At 36.2% G+C, this 17,294-nt stretch overlaps 1 protein-coding gene across 10 annotated transcripts in view; it reads right to left on the bottom strand.

The window, feature by feature from the left end:
- WWOX (WW domain containing oxidoreductase) overlaps positions 1 to 17,294 on the bottom strand; it is a 642,196-nt gene that overhangs the window by 419,953 nt on the left and 204,949 nt on the right. Inside the window, exon 9 of one of the 10 annotated variants that reach the window (XM_067540118.1) lies at positions 14,789 to 15,061. The exons of the other annotated variants lie outside the window; for them this stretch is intronic. Coding sequence (XP_067396219.1) covers positions 14,804 to 15,061 — 258 coding nt within the window. The 3' untranslated portion in view covers positions 14,789 to 14,803. Of the gene's footprint in view, positions 1 to 14,788; positions 15,062 to 17,294 lie in introns of those variants that run through there. 10 annotated transcript variants of the gene reach the window in all.

The raw sequence follows: 17,294 nt of genomic DNA, 5'->3' as shown, positions 1-17,294 counted from the left end.
ACTCTCAAAGTAATTCTGAGAGCATTATCTTTTAGAAAAACATCCAATCTTGATTTAAAAATGGTCAGTGATAAAGAATCCATAAAGATCCTTGGTAAATTGTTCCAATGGTAAACTACTCTCACTGTCAAAAATTTACACCTTACTTCCAGTTTGAATTTCTCTAGTTTCAACTTCCAGCCATTGGATCATGTTATACCTTTCTCTGATAGATTGAAGATGATTAAATATTAGTTCTCCATATAGGTACTTATGGACTGTAATCAAGTCACCCCTTAAACTTCCCTTTGTTAAATTAAATAGCTGGAGTTCCTTGAGTCTATATTGCTAGCAGGCAGGCTTTCTAATCCTTTAATCATTCTTGTGGCTCTTCTCTGAATCCCTCTGAACTCTCTCCAATTGATCAACATCAATTGTGGCCACCAGAACTGGACACTGTATTCCAACAGCAGTCATACCTTTATCAAATACAGAGGTAAAATAACCTTTCTATTCCTACTTGAGATTCCCCCGTTTATGCAGCCCAGGATCATAGTAGCTTTTTTGGCTATGGTGTCATTCTGGGTGCTCAAGTTCAACTGATGATGCACTACATCCAAAAATCTTTTTCAGAGTCACTGTTTCCCAGGATAGAGTCCTCCATCCTGTAAGTATGGCCTACATTCTTTGTTCTTAGATGTATACATTTGCATTTAGTAATATTAAAACACATATTATTTGCTTGCACCCAGTCTACCAAGTGATCCAGATGGCTCTGAACGGTCCTCTGCATTATTTCCCAGCCCGAATGGTAATAAGGTCTCACAAACATTCATAAGGTCTCCTTTTTTTTCCAGTGCAACATTTCAAAGATGTACTGCTGCAAGTCTGTCTTAATATCATACATATTTGTGGGGGAGCTAAAATTCAGGAATTATTGGTGAAAACCTGGTTCAACTGTTGTTAAAGGAAAAACTCTCATTGACTTCTGCAGGGCCAGGTTTTTGCCCATTGGTTCCACCACATGACGAAACAGCACAAATAAAACCCTGGCTGGTTGGGGAAGGAGAGCCCATCCCCAGTGAAGTGAGGAGAGGGTTTCCCAAGGTACTCTTGGTTGGTATCTTTTGGCCCAAAAGACTTTGTGCCTCCCTGAGAGATTAAGGTTGTTTGCAAAAGTTTTCTTATATCTCCTCTCCTCTCCTCTCCCCCCCGAGGCTGATTTACAGGAACTTTAATGTAAATAAATTGTTAAAAGATAATAATGTAATTGCTTAATGGTGTGATATTTACACAAAGCCTCCCACACCTGTAGACATAGGATATCTGTATCATAACTCAGTTTTATTATAGCACAGTTCTCTTTATATGCTATTGTTTTCAGTTTGCAGACATTGATACAACCTGTGAGATGGGAGTGTTTTTGCAACCATTAGTGTTCCTTAGAATCAAAGAAGTGTAGGACTGGAAGGGATGTTAATAAGTAATCCAGTCCAATCCCCTGCACGTACAGGACTAAGTAATTACTAGACCTTTTTGTATTGTCAGTGGTGATTATCGTTGTTTTTTTATTTAAGTTCAGCTGTTTATGGTGAGCCTAACATTTCTATATCATATCAAAAATGTTAACTAGAACTAAAAAATAGAAAAAAAAAATCGGTTTGAAAAATCCCCTTAGTATAAAGAGAACTAGAAACGGTTTCTAATAAACTAATATTGGTCTCCCTGGAGAGTTAATTATGTCCTTCTGTATTTTAAGGAGATTGGAAATTGTCTGTTTCAACAGATGTTCTCTTAAAAGAATGGCTTATTTGGGAAATGATAGGTCTTTGCCAGAGCTTACCCTACTGGAATATAAAAATGAGCATCATGTAACTACAGACGCAAGTTTTATAAACTTTTTATTCACAACAACAAGCCTCCCGTTATCAGCTAGCTTAATAACTATAAGATATTGTGAACCACTGAAAAGACATTTACATGCTTCTCAATGATTAGTTCAATCACATTGTTAGTTCAATGTATGTTCATCGGTCAATTGCACTGCTTAGTTTACATGCTTCTCAGTGTCAGAGCTAGCCATAGCGAAATAATGGTCAGACATAAGTAAAAAGTGGTTTCATGTATCCTCATTTATTGCATGTGATTTGTTGATCTTTGCCAAACTGCCAAGTTTCTACTCTGTGCTCTTCTGACAATAACTAATACCTCTTCTGGCCTCTGTGCTCTGGGTTTTCACATTTCTGGAGCTTCGTGAAATATTGTAGTTTCACTTTACAGGATTTTAGTTTCAGACTAGTTTATATGCAGATTTTTACTTTGAGTAAAACAAACCAAAAAACTGAAAAGTTAACTCAGCAGAAAACATCGATTATTTTCTCCCTCTCCTGGTTTCCAACTGAAATCATATATTGGCCCAGAGCATATGGAAATTGCACAAACCTTGATATATCTTTCAGTAACCTGGTCTGAGTTATGCATGAACATTTGCTTTAAAAAACATATTAAATTTGTTTTGGCTATGTCTGTGCAAAAATTATTCTGGACAAGTTTCCTGAAAAGTTTTAAATTTGAGTTAAATAATATAGAATATTGCCTTAAATCAAATGCTGGAAATGTAAACATGAGTATTCACATCAAACTTATGATTTTAAAAGCTGGTCTCCTCCAGTCAGGAAACAGAAATATCATGTGACCTAGCATCCAATCAAAATTAACCAAAGCAGCCTGAATTTTGGATATCAGATCTTCTGACAAATTTCTCACAATAAACATATGGACCAAAAATTATTCAAAGAAATCATTCATCAAATAAATTTGAATAAATACATCAGAAAAAAGTGGAAGTCAAGAATTCTATCCAAAATCAATTGTTTTACTGGAAGTCAAGTTTTACTTGCAAGTGATGTGTATGATTAGTCAAATTCTCAACCATTCCAAAGTCAGATATCCCCCACCCGCCCCCGCCCCTAGGTTTGAGTGAAAGGACTGAGCTGTACAAGATGACCAGACCTATGGAGTTTAGGACCTCCACAAAACCAAAGAGTCACTCTGAAGAGTTTGAGTTCTTGGGTCCAATCACCTAATACTTACTGAAGTAAATGGAAAGGCTCCCATTGTCTTCAATGGACTCTGAATCAGGATCTTGTTAAACTGAGCTCTCTGAACGCCTAAGACCAGTGGAACTCCAATTCTGATTCTCCACAGCTCCTAGGCTTCATAATAAAAGAGGGGTCAAACCAGGTGGCCAGCAGGAGCTGGCTAAACAGACTCTCTTTCGTGCAGGTTTCAAGACCAGCTGCACCAACTCCTCCAACTACGTATGCCCCCAATTCTCTAAAAATTTGAACTGAGACCTTGGATGACAGGGGACTACTTTGCTGTATACAAACACTTCCTAGTGTTGGGGATTACAAGTGACAGTAATTCTTCATGGATTTAGTTGCTTTAATGGAAGAAAAATAAATAACCAGATAGATTGTGTAATTAACCAAATATAATGAAAGGGCAAGATAAAAAATACCTCCTTGCCAAATACTATATTAATTAGTTGTATCATATTCCAGTATTTAGGTAGTAAATAAGTGGCTATTTTTCCCAAGACGGATAGAAAGAACTATATTAAAACATACAGTTTTTGTCAGGGTTATTTTTTGAAATTTAGGATCCTATTTAATGAGCAGTTTTGCAAAGGGTGCATACTTTTGGTCCAGTTGGTCCTCCTTGAAGTCAATGGCAAAACGTCCACTGGCTTCAATGGGGTCAGAATTTCACCCTTTATATTCATATGTCATTGGTTATTTCATTTCATTGTATTTAACAGGATTTTTTAAAATAGTTCTTCAGTCAATTTCTACCTTTTTGGCACTCATCCTTAGGGTATAATAGGTTGGTACCTCCTTTTTCATTTTCAAACTCACGGTTGCTTGGTGGTCTTAATTTTCTCACAATATTCAAAGATGACAGATTAATAGGTGGTTCCCTTCAACTATGCGGGCAGATCTTTAATGGATCTCATTAGTTTATATTACTGGATACTGTACAGAGATGTGGAAGCAGTTCCTAGAGGACAGTCCACACCAACATCTCCACTTCCAGATTAAGAAAATCTCACTTCTGTGAGTCAGTAGAATCTAAGTCAATTTCTATCAATAAAGTAAATTATTTATCTAGTATAAATATTAAAGACAATTGCAATTTTGATGTTACAATGTTGTTGCTACAAGATCACCTAGTTATAGCTGCTGGCAAAATACAGTTGTCCTTAATATCACTGACACAGAACCTTCTGAGATTTACCAAGCATACCTTTTAGGTCTGTCTGCTGTTTAGGACACTTAATAGTATACCAGGATTCTAGTCAATTCAGCAGAGCATTCTTTGGGATCTCCTGTCAAAATAAGCTCTGAGCTAGGAGTGGATTATAAAAAAGAAAAATCACAACATCAAATGCAAGTCAAATTTGGCACTCAACCAAAAAACCCTGGACATTTATATTAACACATAAAAGGATTTCATTTTACACAAAACATTTTTTATTTAACTTTAGTGGACTCTTTTTAGCAGCTGCTTACGTTTCTAGGTAACCATGAAGTTTAATAAACCCGTACAATGATAATTAAACACTGTAAATAATTTATCTGCTTAATCTTCCTAACTGACCTTTTATTCCTTTGTAGAAAAGTGACCCATGCTGACAGTCTGAATAAGGTTGGCAAAAATAAGTGCAGTGAGGAGTGGTAGTATAAAGTGGATTTGCTCTCAATAATGTATGAAGCCACATGCTGGGTAGAGGAATCCTCACAAAAGCGGTACCACAGCAATCTGTTCCTTTCATCTGCAGCCAGCATTTAAAGTGAAGGTGCTGCTCCGAATCAAAAGCACAATCATTCATTTGTGAGCAGATGTCCTTCACACGGCAGGCAGCACTTTTTCAAAACAGAGCTGAACAAATGCACTGCTGTGAGACAAGTTCCCCTACCCATTAAAGAAAGAACACAGTATATATTAATTTAGCAGGTTGTTGAATGTTTTAAAGTAGAATTTATGAAGCAGAAAAAGCATGTGGTGAAACAAAATGGCTTTCAAACTAAATATGAAAAAAAGTTCCACTAGTTACTATATTCTAAAGTGCAAGAGTCTGATGCACGTCAATGGTTTATGCAGAAAATAAACTCAAATGGGTTAGATGTGTGTTCTGCATAATATGCTTACTAAAAGGGTTCATTCGTTCTGGAATTATATGCAGGAGGTAAGGTGTAGTGTATGTGTATGCTCTGTTCCCATTTACTTGAAACACTTGAGGTCAGCCCAAAGTGAAAGATATTTAAAACGATTTTCTAGGCAGAGGAGCTGGGAGCTGCCCAGCTGGTTGGTTGTAGTCTCTCCCCACCAATGTATACACACTCCTTCCAGACTATTTCTTTGTTTAATCAAAGCTGAGACTTTGGGGTGTGACCCAACTCCCATTGATGTCAGTGGAAAGACTCACATCAATGGGATATGGTTGGGCTCTTTGTTATGGAAATCCCAGTGGCTGGGATTCTTCACTGTGCAATAACACAAATGATATATTTTGTTTGTAATAAATAATAAAATATTGTGCAAATCTATTAAATGAAAATTAAAACCTTTATTTTTACTCATAATAGTCTGACTACCAAATCTGAAAGGACTTTTCTCCAACTATATATCAACTATTATGATGGAGACACAGACATTTTAAAAGCACGATGTTGTCAGATTAGCCACTGTTAAAGATTTAAAGCTCTATTTAGAGGGGACGTACATCAGATTCATCTCTCGCAGTTACAGAAGGGAAAGAGGCAGCAGCATTTGATAAGTATTTATAGAATCAATACATATCAGGACCACAAGAACTCCCTGCAGTTGCTCCTCCTGGCACTGAGGCAGCCCTGCTGTACAGGGTTGGCAGGCAGCCTTTCCGTGCCCCCTCTCAGGATGCTCCCTGCAGGAACTGAGCCAGGCAGAAGTGACAAGTGGAAGTGATGGCAGCTGGTGAGGACATGGGATGAAGAGCACAGTACTAGCCTCAGGCTCCCCCACCCATTCAGCTCCCCATCAGAAATCCCCTCAACAGCTCCCCAACCAACCCAGCTTGCTCCTCTTACACACAGCCTCTAACCCCTCTAAGGCACTCCAGCAACTATCATTCAGCCAACTCAGCACCCAGTCACACCCCAGCATCCTGAAAGCACAGTTCAGACAACCCATCAGACTACCTCGCAGCCCCAGGCACCCCACTGCTCTCTCAACAGACCCAGCACTCTTTAGGCACTGCACCAGCTAACCCTCCCAGTTGTCAAGGTCCCCCCTAACCTGCACAGGCATACACAGCTATGCACACTGCAGAGCAAGCAGTCCCTGCTGCCCACGGGAGCTTCTGTGCAAGGTGACATCTTCCTCTTAATCCACAGAAGGGGCTCTGGGCTTCCCCTTTCCTGACACAACTCCTGCTCTGAGGATCCCTAATCTTTCTTTCTTTCATCCTCTGCCTCCCACAATGCAGCATGTGCTTATACTGTTAGCCTTATTAACATAGGTGGGAGTTACACATGTGCACTGAGTAAAAATCTATATCTGTATTTATGACCCATGTTTTGCACATTAATGTTCACTATCCACATTATAAAACTTTCTCCAAGAGTCAATATATTACCTTTCCTTCCCTGTAAACATACCATATTGAGTACCGCAATTATCACTTATATTGTAATTTAAAACTGAACTTCTGTTTAAGTACGTGTGATTATTAGACTAGGAGTCAATTGCGGATAGCACATAGATATAAATACAGCTAATAACTCCTACTGTAATGATTAATCAATTTATGAACACATTATTTAAACTAATAGCTCAGGTAGGGTATCTTAAACAAGTTACTGAGCACATCAACCAATTCAAATACCAGCAACCAGATCAATAGAAAGTTGTAACTAAACTCTGGGGAATAGATATACTTCCATAAACTGTGAATTTTAAAAGTGTTCCTATAGGGAGAAAGATTGCCTTATCAAAAATAGTTTTGTTTAGGTAATATATTTGGATTTTGGAAAAATATATGGTATACCTAATATTGAAATACAAGAAATTTATCCTACTTGAGGAACTGTTGTTTTTACATTTTCATTATTTAAGGGCTCTATCAATTTTTTTTCCCTTTTAAACTGACTGGTACTTTTAAAAATAAAATCCAGCTTCCACTAGAACAACCTTTCAATAGTATGTCTTGGATTCAATATATATATTATGTAAAATACGTTTTAAAAATGTATAACTGATCCTTCCTTGATGTTTATAGTGGTCTTTTCAGCAAGAGAGAAATTGATTACACAGGGGAAACAATTGAAAAGACTGTAAACAAAGTAATATCAAAGGTACAAACTAAACAAGGAGAAAGTATATTTTATTTTTCATTAAATTCTTCCACTTGTAGAAACCCTATGTGTTATTGTGATGACAGTCGGTATATCTTTTTCAGAAGGAAGATGCTTTCTTGGCTGACAGTTGAAGGTGATGGAAATGTTTTAGGCCTCAATACTGCAAACTCTTTTTGTTTGAAATCAATGGGATTATCCATCATTATAAAGGTAAGCACATGTGTTTGCAAAAACGGTGCTTAAATTAGTAATCTGTAACAATACAGCATTGGAAATCTACTCCTGATCTGATGGGAGTCAATGGCAAAACTCCCACTAACTTCCTTGGAAGCAGGATTGGCCCTTTATTGCACAAAAGATTTGTTTATTATCCAGTAAAAACACTTCTCTAAAACAACTGCTATTATCTAAATAAAATAAGTACTATCTATATATCTGATATCAATCTCTCTACTGCAAACTGGGACATTAGGTTACACATTACAGTAAGAAACTAGGTAAAACTGGCAACTCCAATTTGGTAATTACCAGGAAAAGCACTCTGCACTTGATTTAGTACATTTTTTTTTATCTGAATGCATAACTTTTCTCCTTCAAACTAGGATTTGTAATTAAAATGAATGTACTAAATAAACCAAGAGTCCTCCACCCATTCTGATGCTAAAGGTGTGTTTTATCTCAGTTTCAAGTGATACTGCATTTTAAAAATTAATTAGTAGGTTGCAAGAACAGCCACACATTATTGAGTAAGTAACAGCATTTAAGTGAAACAGATGAAATATTGGTAAGCAATGCAGACCACAGTATAAGTATGTGAGGGGGGTCATAGGTTAATCCCTATTGATTTTCCAAGTATGCATACAGCACCGCTGGGAAAGGCTAGTTCTGTTGGCAATCAGCTAGTAAAAATACATTATAAATCTTACTGTCCACCTTCACTGATCAGTGTCACTTACTTCCTCCACTTTCCACCATTAGGAAACTACAGCAAATCCACTGATATACAACCAGAAAGAATCTTAAAATATTCCTTCTTAAAGTATTGTTTTAGATCCCATGTAATTTGCTTTAAATAAAACAGAAGTACATTTCAATGAGCAATATCCTGAGTTTTCATAATTTTAATATCCTATTTGTAATACCAGCTCAAAGTAATAATCCTCAGGAAAAATACTGGACTGCAGAAAGAAGAAAATGTAACTGAAATGATAGACAAGTCACTCTCATACGTATTTTACAAAACCATGTAAAAATTTCAAATACTTTGGGTTCATTATTTGTTTCTTATCTAGTTGCCAGCAAAAATAAATATATGCAAGGGATTTTTCCCTCAGCTATATGGAAATTCACCAAAGTGGGTTATTTACATTACCTAGTCTATTGCTATTGAAAGGGTCAATCTGGCCATTTACTCACTGTTTACTCATGTAAGCAGACCCATTGATGTCAACTGCACAACTTGTGTAAATAAGGATTGCTTGAGTGAGTAAGACTTGCAGGATCATGCTCATACTGTAATACTATTTTATGATAAAAGGCAAGTCATTAAAAAATTAGCTTCTTTAACAAAATGGGCTCATTTTATGGAAAATCTTCAAGAGCTTGAATGCTTCATTATGGTAATCCAACTTTTTTAAGCAGATGCCAGTGGAAACACCTGTGTTCACATATTTCTTAAGAGCCATTCAATTATTCACCTAAACAGTCTCCTCCTGTAGGCTTCTGAGCTTTAACTCTCAGTGATATCCACAGGAGCTCAGTACCAGAGATAAAGTCAACAGTATTCAAAGACCCAGAGTCTTAAACTCCATGTGTCCTGCAGGGAGAGAGGGTCTCTCATTTTAAACAAGAATAGGGATTTCTATGTCAGATCAACCACCTCTACCAACAATGCCAGCCTCAAAACAGTTTGTCAACATCTGATATAACCATCTCTGCATTTCCTTCCATTCTGCTCCTTATGCACTGCATATCGTTACTGAGCTGCTCCACAGAGCCACTAACCTGTCTACATTTGGATCCTTCTCCAAAAATGTTTTTCTTCCCTGACTCTTGAAAGACATGCAATGTTACCGTCACAATTTTCTCCTGATGTTAGGTCTTTTTCTTACAGTCGTACCTCCAAGAGGCATGTGATTATGTAAAAATCTGTTTGGTTTTTTTTTAAGTCTCTAGCCCCCATGGTTGCTGTGAAAAGCTTGAAAATGTGACCAAAGTGCACCCTAAAGTCTCAATAACCAAAAGGCAAAAGAAAAAGAAACACAACACACATCTTTTTAATCTCCTGACTTTTAGGTCAATCTCATGCTTTTTTAAATGCTTGTGGTTGGGAATCCTATATTAGTTAACTAATTATAGAAATGCTTAGGGGCCAGTTGGGAACAATCTAATGGGAAAAAAATATTATCAAAAAATACATCAAGACAAAGCCAATCACCACCTTGGCCATATTCCTTGTAATCCTTTCCTCTACTATTGATCTATAAATATTTTTATACTATCAACTCATTGGGGTAGAAATCATGCCTTCCTTTGTACTGTGCCTAGAACATTTTGGTTGCAACTTGTAGCAAATAAATTATTAGTAATTATAATACTCTATAAGATCTTTGGGATGAGTACCAAACTTCAGCTATGACCCCCTAGTACACTCATCTCCCTGGACATACAACTCCCCTGAAGCCATGCTACTAGCAACTTCCTCCGGGTGTAACAACTTCTGGATGGAGATAACATAATCATTAATAGAAATAGGACTGTATCAGCTTTTCCAAGGAACTTCCACAGGGCAGAAGGGAGAACAACACACTTCCTTTCTCAGATCTGCCTAATCCAGCCCCTGCCCACCTTACTTCTACCTCTCCCCACCCTCTTCCCACCAAGCATAGACCTCATACTATATGGTGAGGTCTCAACAGGGTTCCGGGAGTGGGGCTGGAACAGTGCCATAAAGGCACCTGAACCCCAACTCAAAGTGTAGTAGTGGAGATCCATGTGTAGAGAGGTCTTCTGCACACAGATCTAGGCAGCACAATTTGGTCAACAACAACAGTTATTTAAATGATTTTGTATAATTTTTTTCACAATGTAGATCTCTACTGTCATTAAAAAGAACTATGCAAATAAACAATTTTTTGCAGAGTTTAGTCTTTCAGAAATGTGGCTATATTCTCTAAAATCTTAAAGCTATTATTTATTTTTATGTCTTGTTCAAAGTATCTCCATGAACTACAGTGGCCAATTTATGTGGTTTTACAACCATAGGTTCTTATTTTCTAAAATGTTTCTTTCTCCTTTGTTGCTGTGTGAAAGACTCAGACAAACAGGAGGGGAAACTCATCCCTGCACCCAAAGGGCCCCCCCACTGATGTCCATGGGGTTCCAAATAACCACAGAGGTATTCCCTCAGGGAGGTTATTGCAGGAGCAGGAGTGACTGACTCTGCAGAAGAAATGGTGTAATTGACTATATATCTAGTAAGGATAAAGAAAAAAAAAGGTATTTTTCCCTCTGTTTCAGTTATAATCATCTTGGATGTTGCCTGTAATGATAGTAGGCAAAACATTTTCAGACAGAAGTGATTATTTTAAAATGGAAGGTGTCCATATATAGCTTATATGGGAAACCTTTAAGTAAATACACGAGATAAACCAGTGAAACCCAATTCTAGTGAATTCAGATTCACTAAAACTCTGTTGTTAGTGAAACGGAATTCAAACTCTTTCAGTGTAAACTAAGCAAATTGCAAACTCAGTTAAACTAATCATCATTCTACAGGGAAAAAGTTCTGAAAAAAGGACTTTCAGTGAGGAGCGAGTTTGCACAACTGACGATTCTTTAGTTTCACCAAATATATTACTGGCTATCACATGCAATTTACCACCTTTCAAGAGTGGTGGATTTGGCAGTTCTATTTGCAGAAAATGGAAAAGCATCTCCATATTTTTTCCCTACAGATTTGGAATGCTTCTGGTCATAACTCGTACAGTATTGGCTCCTGTGGAAATCCAGTTTGAATTCCCTTTCAATACAGCATGTGTCTGCAGAAAGAAGCATACAAAATGAGCTCAGTATTTCCATTTAAAAATATCATTTAAGGGAATTTTAAACTGTCTAAAAAGACGGATGCACTGTGTTTGTTTTCTACATTAATGAGCTATAAAAAGAATGGAATAGGTCATAAATACAGTATTTTTGCAACAGCCTTTCCTAAAAATGCAACTACTTGTGTTTATCATTTATATCCTCATGCAACCTCAAAATTGATTATTCTTTAAACCGTATGTAACTTGCTGTGTTTTTCATTTTGAGCCATTCTACAAACATTTTTATAACTTTGTTAATACATTCCATATTTTGTGTTCTTATTGATTATGAATATTTCTTTAGGGGATTTTATTGCTTTTAAAGTAACAAACATTAGGTATTATAAAAAATAGAAAAACCTATTGCAGCTTTTATATTTTTCTTTCCCATGATAATTCTGATATACAAATTGTTAGCGGATATATTTGCAGAATATCATTTTTTCATATTTTAAACTCTGAAGTAATAAAATGGAAATTGCTACTAATATAAGATATTGTAGATACAGATTTTTCAGTTCAAATCTCTAATCTGTTTAACTGAATCCATCCTCATTTCAACCTACAATTAAAAAATTAAAATACCAAAGGATTATCCTCATACAACATGATGGTTTTACATCAAGTATATATTATCTTTCCTAATTACCACTGCAGTTTGGAGGCTAGAATATGATTTATATTTAGGATATGATTTTGCTATTAATTATCAAATTGAAAAAATAAAATCTTGCATTATAAATTCTCTCTTGGAAATTAGTTTTATTATTTTTCCATAATCCTATCACACAAGCAATAAGTGCATTGCAGCATGAACACTTTAATTTTTCCAGTTAGTTTTGAGCAAGCCCAGAGGTGAGGTTTAATAAGGATCAATGGCACTTTATCTGGGACAGGGCCACTTCACAGCATGCAAATTACACAGTAACACTTAAAAAAAAGAAATAGATTTAATTAAAAAAAAGTAGAACCACAGGCTCTGGAAATTCAATTAAAGGATTTATGCAAAGGTTTGCTAGGTTTTTATATGCAGTTACTGCTTATATAATGAGCTTTTCATATTAAAAATCAATAGGTAATCTAGAGTAGACGATCATCCCCTTAAATACATTTTTGAAATCAATTTGAAAAATAGTCCATCAACTGCTGTGACTACTCTTGCTGCTTCGATTAGGCTAAGAGCAATATTTAGATTGTAAGACGTGCTATGGAATATCTATGCCTGGATTTTGCTTTCAAGTATTCTTATACTTTTGAGTGCCCAAGATAATCATACAGTAATTCAAGATTGTGTACAATGGATACATTTATTTAATTACCACAAAGGCGCCCAAATTCTGAAATGACAAAATCCTAGGCACCTAATGGCACAATCGGACAATATTTGAACAGTTTAATGAAAAACCCTCTTCTACGTAGGTCTTTGCTATCTCTCTTTCCCTGGCCTACTGTCTTGCAGCTACTTAGCATTCTGAGACAAATATTTCTGTTTATAACTTCTTGAAGTCTTCAACTACAGAAGCAATTAGCCTACAATTCTGTATGAAGTGCAACTTTTACACATCATGAATTAAAAATGGATCAAGGCCTGTGTCCTTCAGGTTTAATCTAATTTGCCAAGAAGCTGCAGTGATATAGGACCATTATGTGAAAGTCCAAACTTCCTGGTTAATATTCATCACCTATCTCAAATTCACTGCTCATATGAGCAGGTACAGCGCCTTTGAAATTAATGGAGTTGGGCACATTACATCAGCACTTGGTTTGCCTCAATATCCCACTGCAGTAGGTTTTAAGTGTTCCAAGGGTAACATTATAAAGTGGCCACTCAATCATTCCTTTTGCAAGACAACAAAATGAAGAAATGAGAGCTATCAAATATTAAGAATCCCAAGGATTCAGTCTCAGCACAAGCTGCTAATGTTGCTATCACAACATGACTATCAATATGACAGTCCGGAGAGTAAAAAGAAAAGTTTTCTATTTGCAGAAGTAGAATATTCACAACATCTGCTTCAACAGACACATACAATGGTTTTTGCAGTTCATAAATCAGATTGTTAACTACACATTTTCCTCACTGATTGTAAACTCTTTGGGGCTGGCGTCATTTCTTCATTACATGCTTGCACAGTGCCAAAACACAAGGGTGTTGGGACCTGTAGATGCTACTTCAATACCAATAATAAATAACAATGACAATAATTAAATGCACAGTAACCCTCAATTGCCCCCCCAAAAAAAGTTTTCAGCGTATTCTAGGTGTTTGCATGATAGGAAGGAAGAATGTTTTGTTTTTCTTACATAGGAAAGGGAATTTTGGATCTAAAACAGCAAATCAGTGCCTTGCAATATATCTATTGATTCATTATCTTAATTCAGCACCTTTCAGAATAAATATTCCTTTTGTAACGGAAAGTAGGAGTTTGAAGATCGGTACTGGTATACAACTTCTGTGCATGAATAAAAGCAAAATGACAATTGAGCAAGAACTGGATTAGACAAAATTCCTTTTCTCTCTGTGACGTTCTGCCAAGCAAAGCATTTCAGTTCTACCTACATCTATGAAAGCAAACAAATTATAGGAGAGTATCAAGATAAGAAGTAAAATCAACAGTGATCTTAAAAGCTATATAATAATCAGTTTTCAGTTCAAATGACAAAAGCTTCAGTAACAATGTTATCTTTGGGAGAGTAGATTTAAAAACAGGAAATGATGATCACCTATTTAATAAAACTATTCTTAACATAAGTTTGAACAATGTTAATGTTTAAAATTTCTGCAACATTATTCCAATCTGCACATCTATAAAACAAAGCATTGCAGAGTATTTTTAAAACAATTGAGACCCAGCTCAAATATGAAAAGCATGATACGTTTATTATCGTTTCACTTTCTCCCTATTAATTCATTGAAATCTCCCTGTAAATATTGTCTTAAATATATTACTTTATTGGACTCTAATTACTTGTTAAAAGAACTATGTCAAAGGAGTCAAAGAAAATATTTACCTATTTTCACTGCAGGACAAGATAATATGGACAAATGCTAATTTTTTGATGGGTAAGAAACAAACATGTTAATGAACAGTAGCTTTTATTTTCATCGTTCTTTCCCTACTAACTGAATTCCTCATGCACACCATATTTTCCAACACCTTTGCATTTTAAACAACACAGTTTAAGTACATGAAGGGATCAAAGTGTTTCAGATGAATCTGAAAACTTATAGCAAGGGTAACAAGGATCCTTAGTTTTTAATGACAGAAGCATATGCTCTCAACTTTCTAAACTGCATCCAACTGAGCCATTTATCAGGGCCTGAAACTTTTTCATTATTTAAAGCACTACGACAGCTTTCCACTTGATGGCTTGGAAGTACACAATAATAGAGACTCTATAGTCATTAATTATGATATCAGCTGGTTGATGAAGTTTGTACTGGCTGCTTGGTGATTTCATTTTTAATTGCAGCAGGTGGTGTGGAAAAAGTGATGTACTAACACACATGGTCACCTCAATAGTATTTTCTGTTTTATGTATATGTAGGTGCTCCTGAAAATCCCTTCTGTTCTGTTCCCCACTTCCATTTAATAACTGCAAAGAAAAATGCATATACAGTATATGTAGAAAGTAAGATGCTCAGACATGAAATGATCAAAGAAACAATTTCTTGATTTTTTTTTTTCTCTTAAAATATTATTTTTCTTTTTAGAGTTTTTTTGGGGAGGAGGAAGGAGTTGTTTCCCCACTGTGAAGAAGAATTAAACTGATATTGCTACTTTTTGGAGACCTTAAATACAGTCATAAAAAACAAATTTTGGACACAAATACTGTACAATTGCTTTCTTCAAGCACATCTAGAAATCCTTACCTGCACTGGTGGATAAATAATACTTGAACTTCAAAATGCAAGTTAAGACATTGAGGTCAGTTGAGTGAAAAGCCAGATTCCAAACTAAAATTGCATAAAATTTGAGGACTATTCTAAAAATGAGTGTTCAGGCTTTACCCTAAAAGAATAATAAATTGTTACTACTTTGGGATCTGTTCTCTGCACTAAAATCAGCATTAATTTAATAAACCTTATATACAGGTAGATGTTTACTGTCCAAAAAAAGAAATATTGGAAATAACAAAAGAATTAGGAAAATATATCATACACAGTATGCCTTAGTGTATAGATCTATTATTTCAGTGTTTAGAGGGCTCTGTTGCATATTGTTGACTAGTCCATATTGTGCTTCTGATACTGTCTACTTTACAAAGCTGCATTTTCCTGCTCAATAACGTTTTAAATTAATTAACCCCTAATTTAACAGATTAGAGATTATGCAAGGTTTTGCTGCACAGGTTTACCATGAGATTGAGAGGTAATAAAAACTGGTGTTTCCTAATGGCCACAGACATCTGTCTTCTACATAAATCAGCAAATTCCCTTAAGAATCTGCTGTATCCAAGTCATAGATCAATTGTACACATGCCTCATTACGACACTCACTCTCTCCCCTCTAAAATAAGGCCACAGTTCCTTAGCTCACAACTACATTAAATGTAATTAATACAACTGTGATGTAAATGGATGCAGTGTTAAAACGTCTGTCTCTTGAGAACACAGGGTATGACAGGAACTATCTGAACTGTCATGCATGGGACTCCATGACTAAGGGAAATTTTAGCTATCTTTCTTACCTAGGATACAGATTCTTTATACTGTGCAACTCACAAGCTTCAGCACAAGGGGAGGATGCCAACTATCTAATTTCATCCAACTATCAAATTATCAGTACCCTGCTTTCATATCAAACTAGTGACATTAATAAAGGCTGGATGTCTCTTTCCTCTTCTGTAAGGAAAGGTGCTTGTAGACTTTGAAATGTTCTCCATGCTGAAGCTGCCTTTGACCTCAGGTGACATTGGAGTTGTCAGAATATCAAACATCCAATAAGAAATATATTTTTATGTGGAAATTGACTAGTGTTAATACACACTGGGCAAAATTTGGAGGTGATGAGAATTAATTATTGGCTTTAAGGTGGGAGGATCAAAGTACAGTAACTTCCACCAAACTGGCACCATTCTTTAGATGCACAAAATGCATCTAACTTGGAAAGGCAGATGATAGCAGGAAAGGGTGAGAGCAGCTGAACAAAATAAAGGCCTTTTTGAGAGAAAGTGTCCTGAAGTGGTACATTTGGCCAACAGCAAACAAACAAGATAAAGCAGTTTCCCCACAAATTAATTGTAATGGGGAGTTGTGCTGGCAAATAAATATGATATGGTCCACATGCTTTAACTTATGCTTCTCCTGAAATAGACATCAAGATGGGGGGTGGGGGGGGGGGGCGGGGGGAAGAAGGCAAATTCAGGCCCAGAATAAGAGGGTATGTTTTCCAGGGAGCTCAATATTTTAAACTTGCTTACAAGTAGGGCTTCCTCCAGGCCCCAGACTGCTCTCACTTATACCACTGTAAATCCAGATTCGAGTATCGTGTAATGGAAAGCAGAATGTGGGTGTGTGTATTGGTGCAGAAGTAAGTTATCATCTTGATGCAGTGGATTTAGCTCTGTGTATGTGAACTACCCATCTCTTCCTAATATGTCTGGGTGCAATCCTGTGAAGTGGTGAGTATCCTCAAGTCCCAATGATCATGTTCAAAACAGCCCAGGACTTAGTCCCAATTTAGTTCACAGTACATCATCATCAAGAATAATTAAAAGAAAATTTAAAAGCAAAAAAAAAAAAAAAGGGGGAACTAGGACGATTCATGCCAAGCATAACACCTTAATTGTCTTGCTTTCATGATTCTTCCTTTTTAACTTTCTTTTG

The sequence above is a fragment of the Emydura macquarii genome, unplaced genomic scaffold (assembly GCF_026122565.2).
Source record: "Emydura macquarii macquarii isolate MOO-44397 ecotype Brisbane River unplaced genomic scaffold, CSIRO-AGI_Emac_v2 contig_561, whole genome shotgun sequence".
In the NCBI taxonomy this organism is placed as follows: domain Eukaryota; kingdom Metazoa; phylum Chordata; order Testudines; family Chelidae; genus Emydura; species Emydura macquarii.
This window is presented reverse-complemented; position numbering and strand designations above follow the sequence as displayed.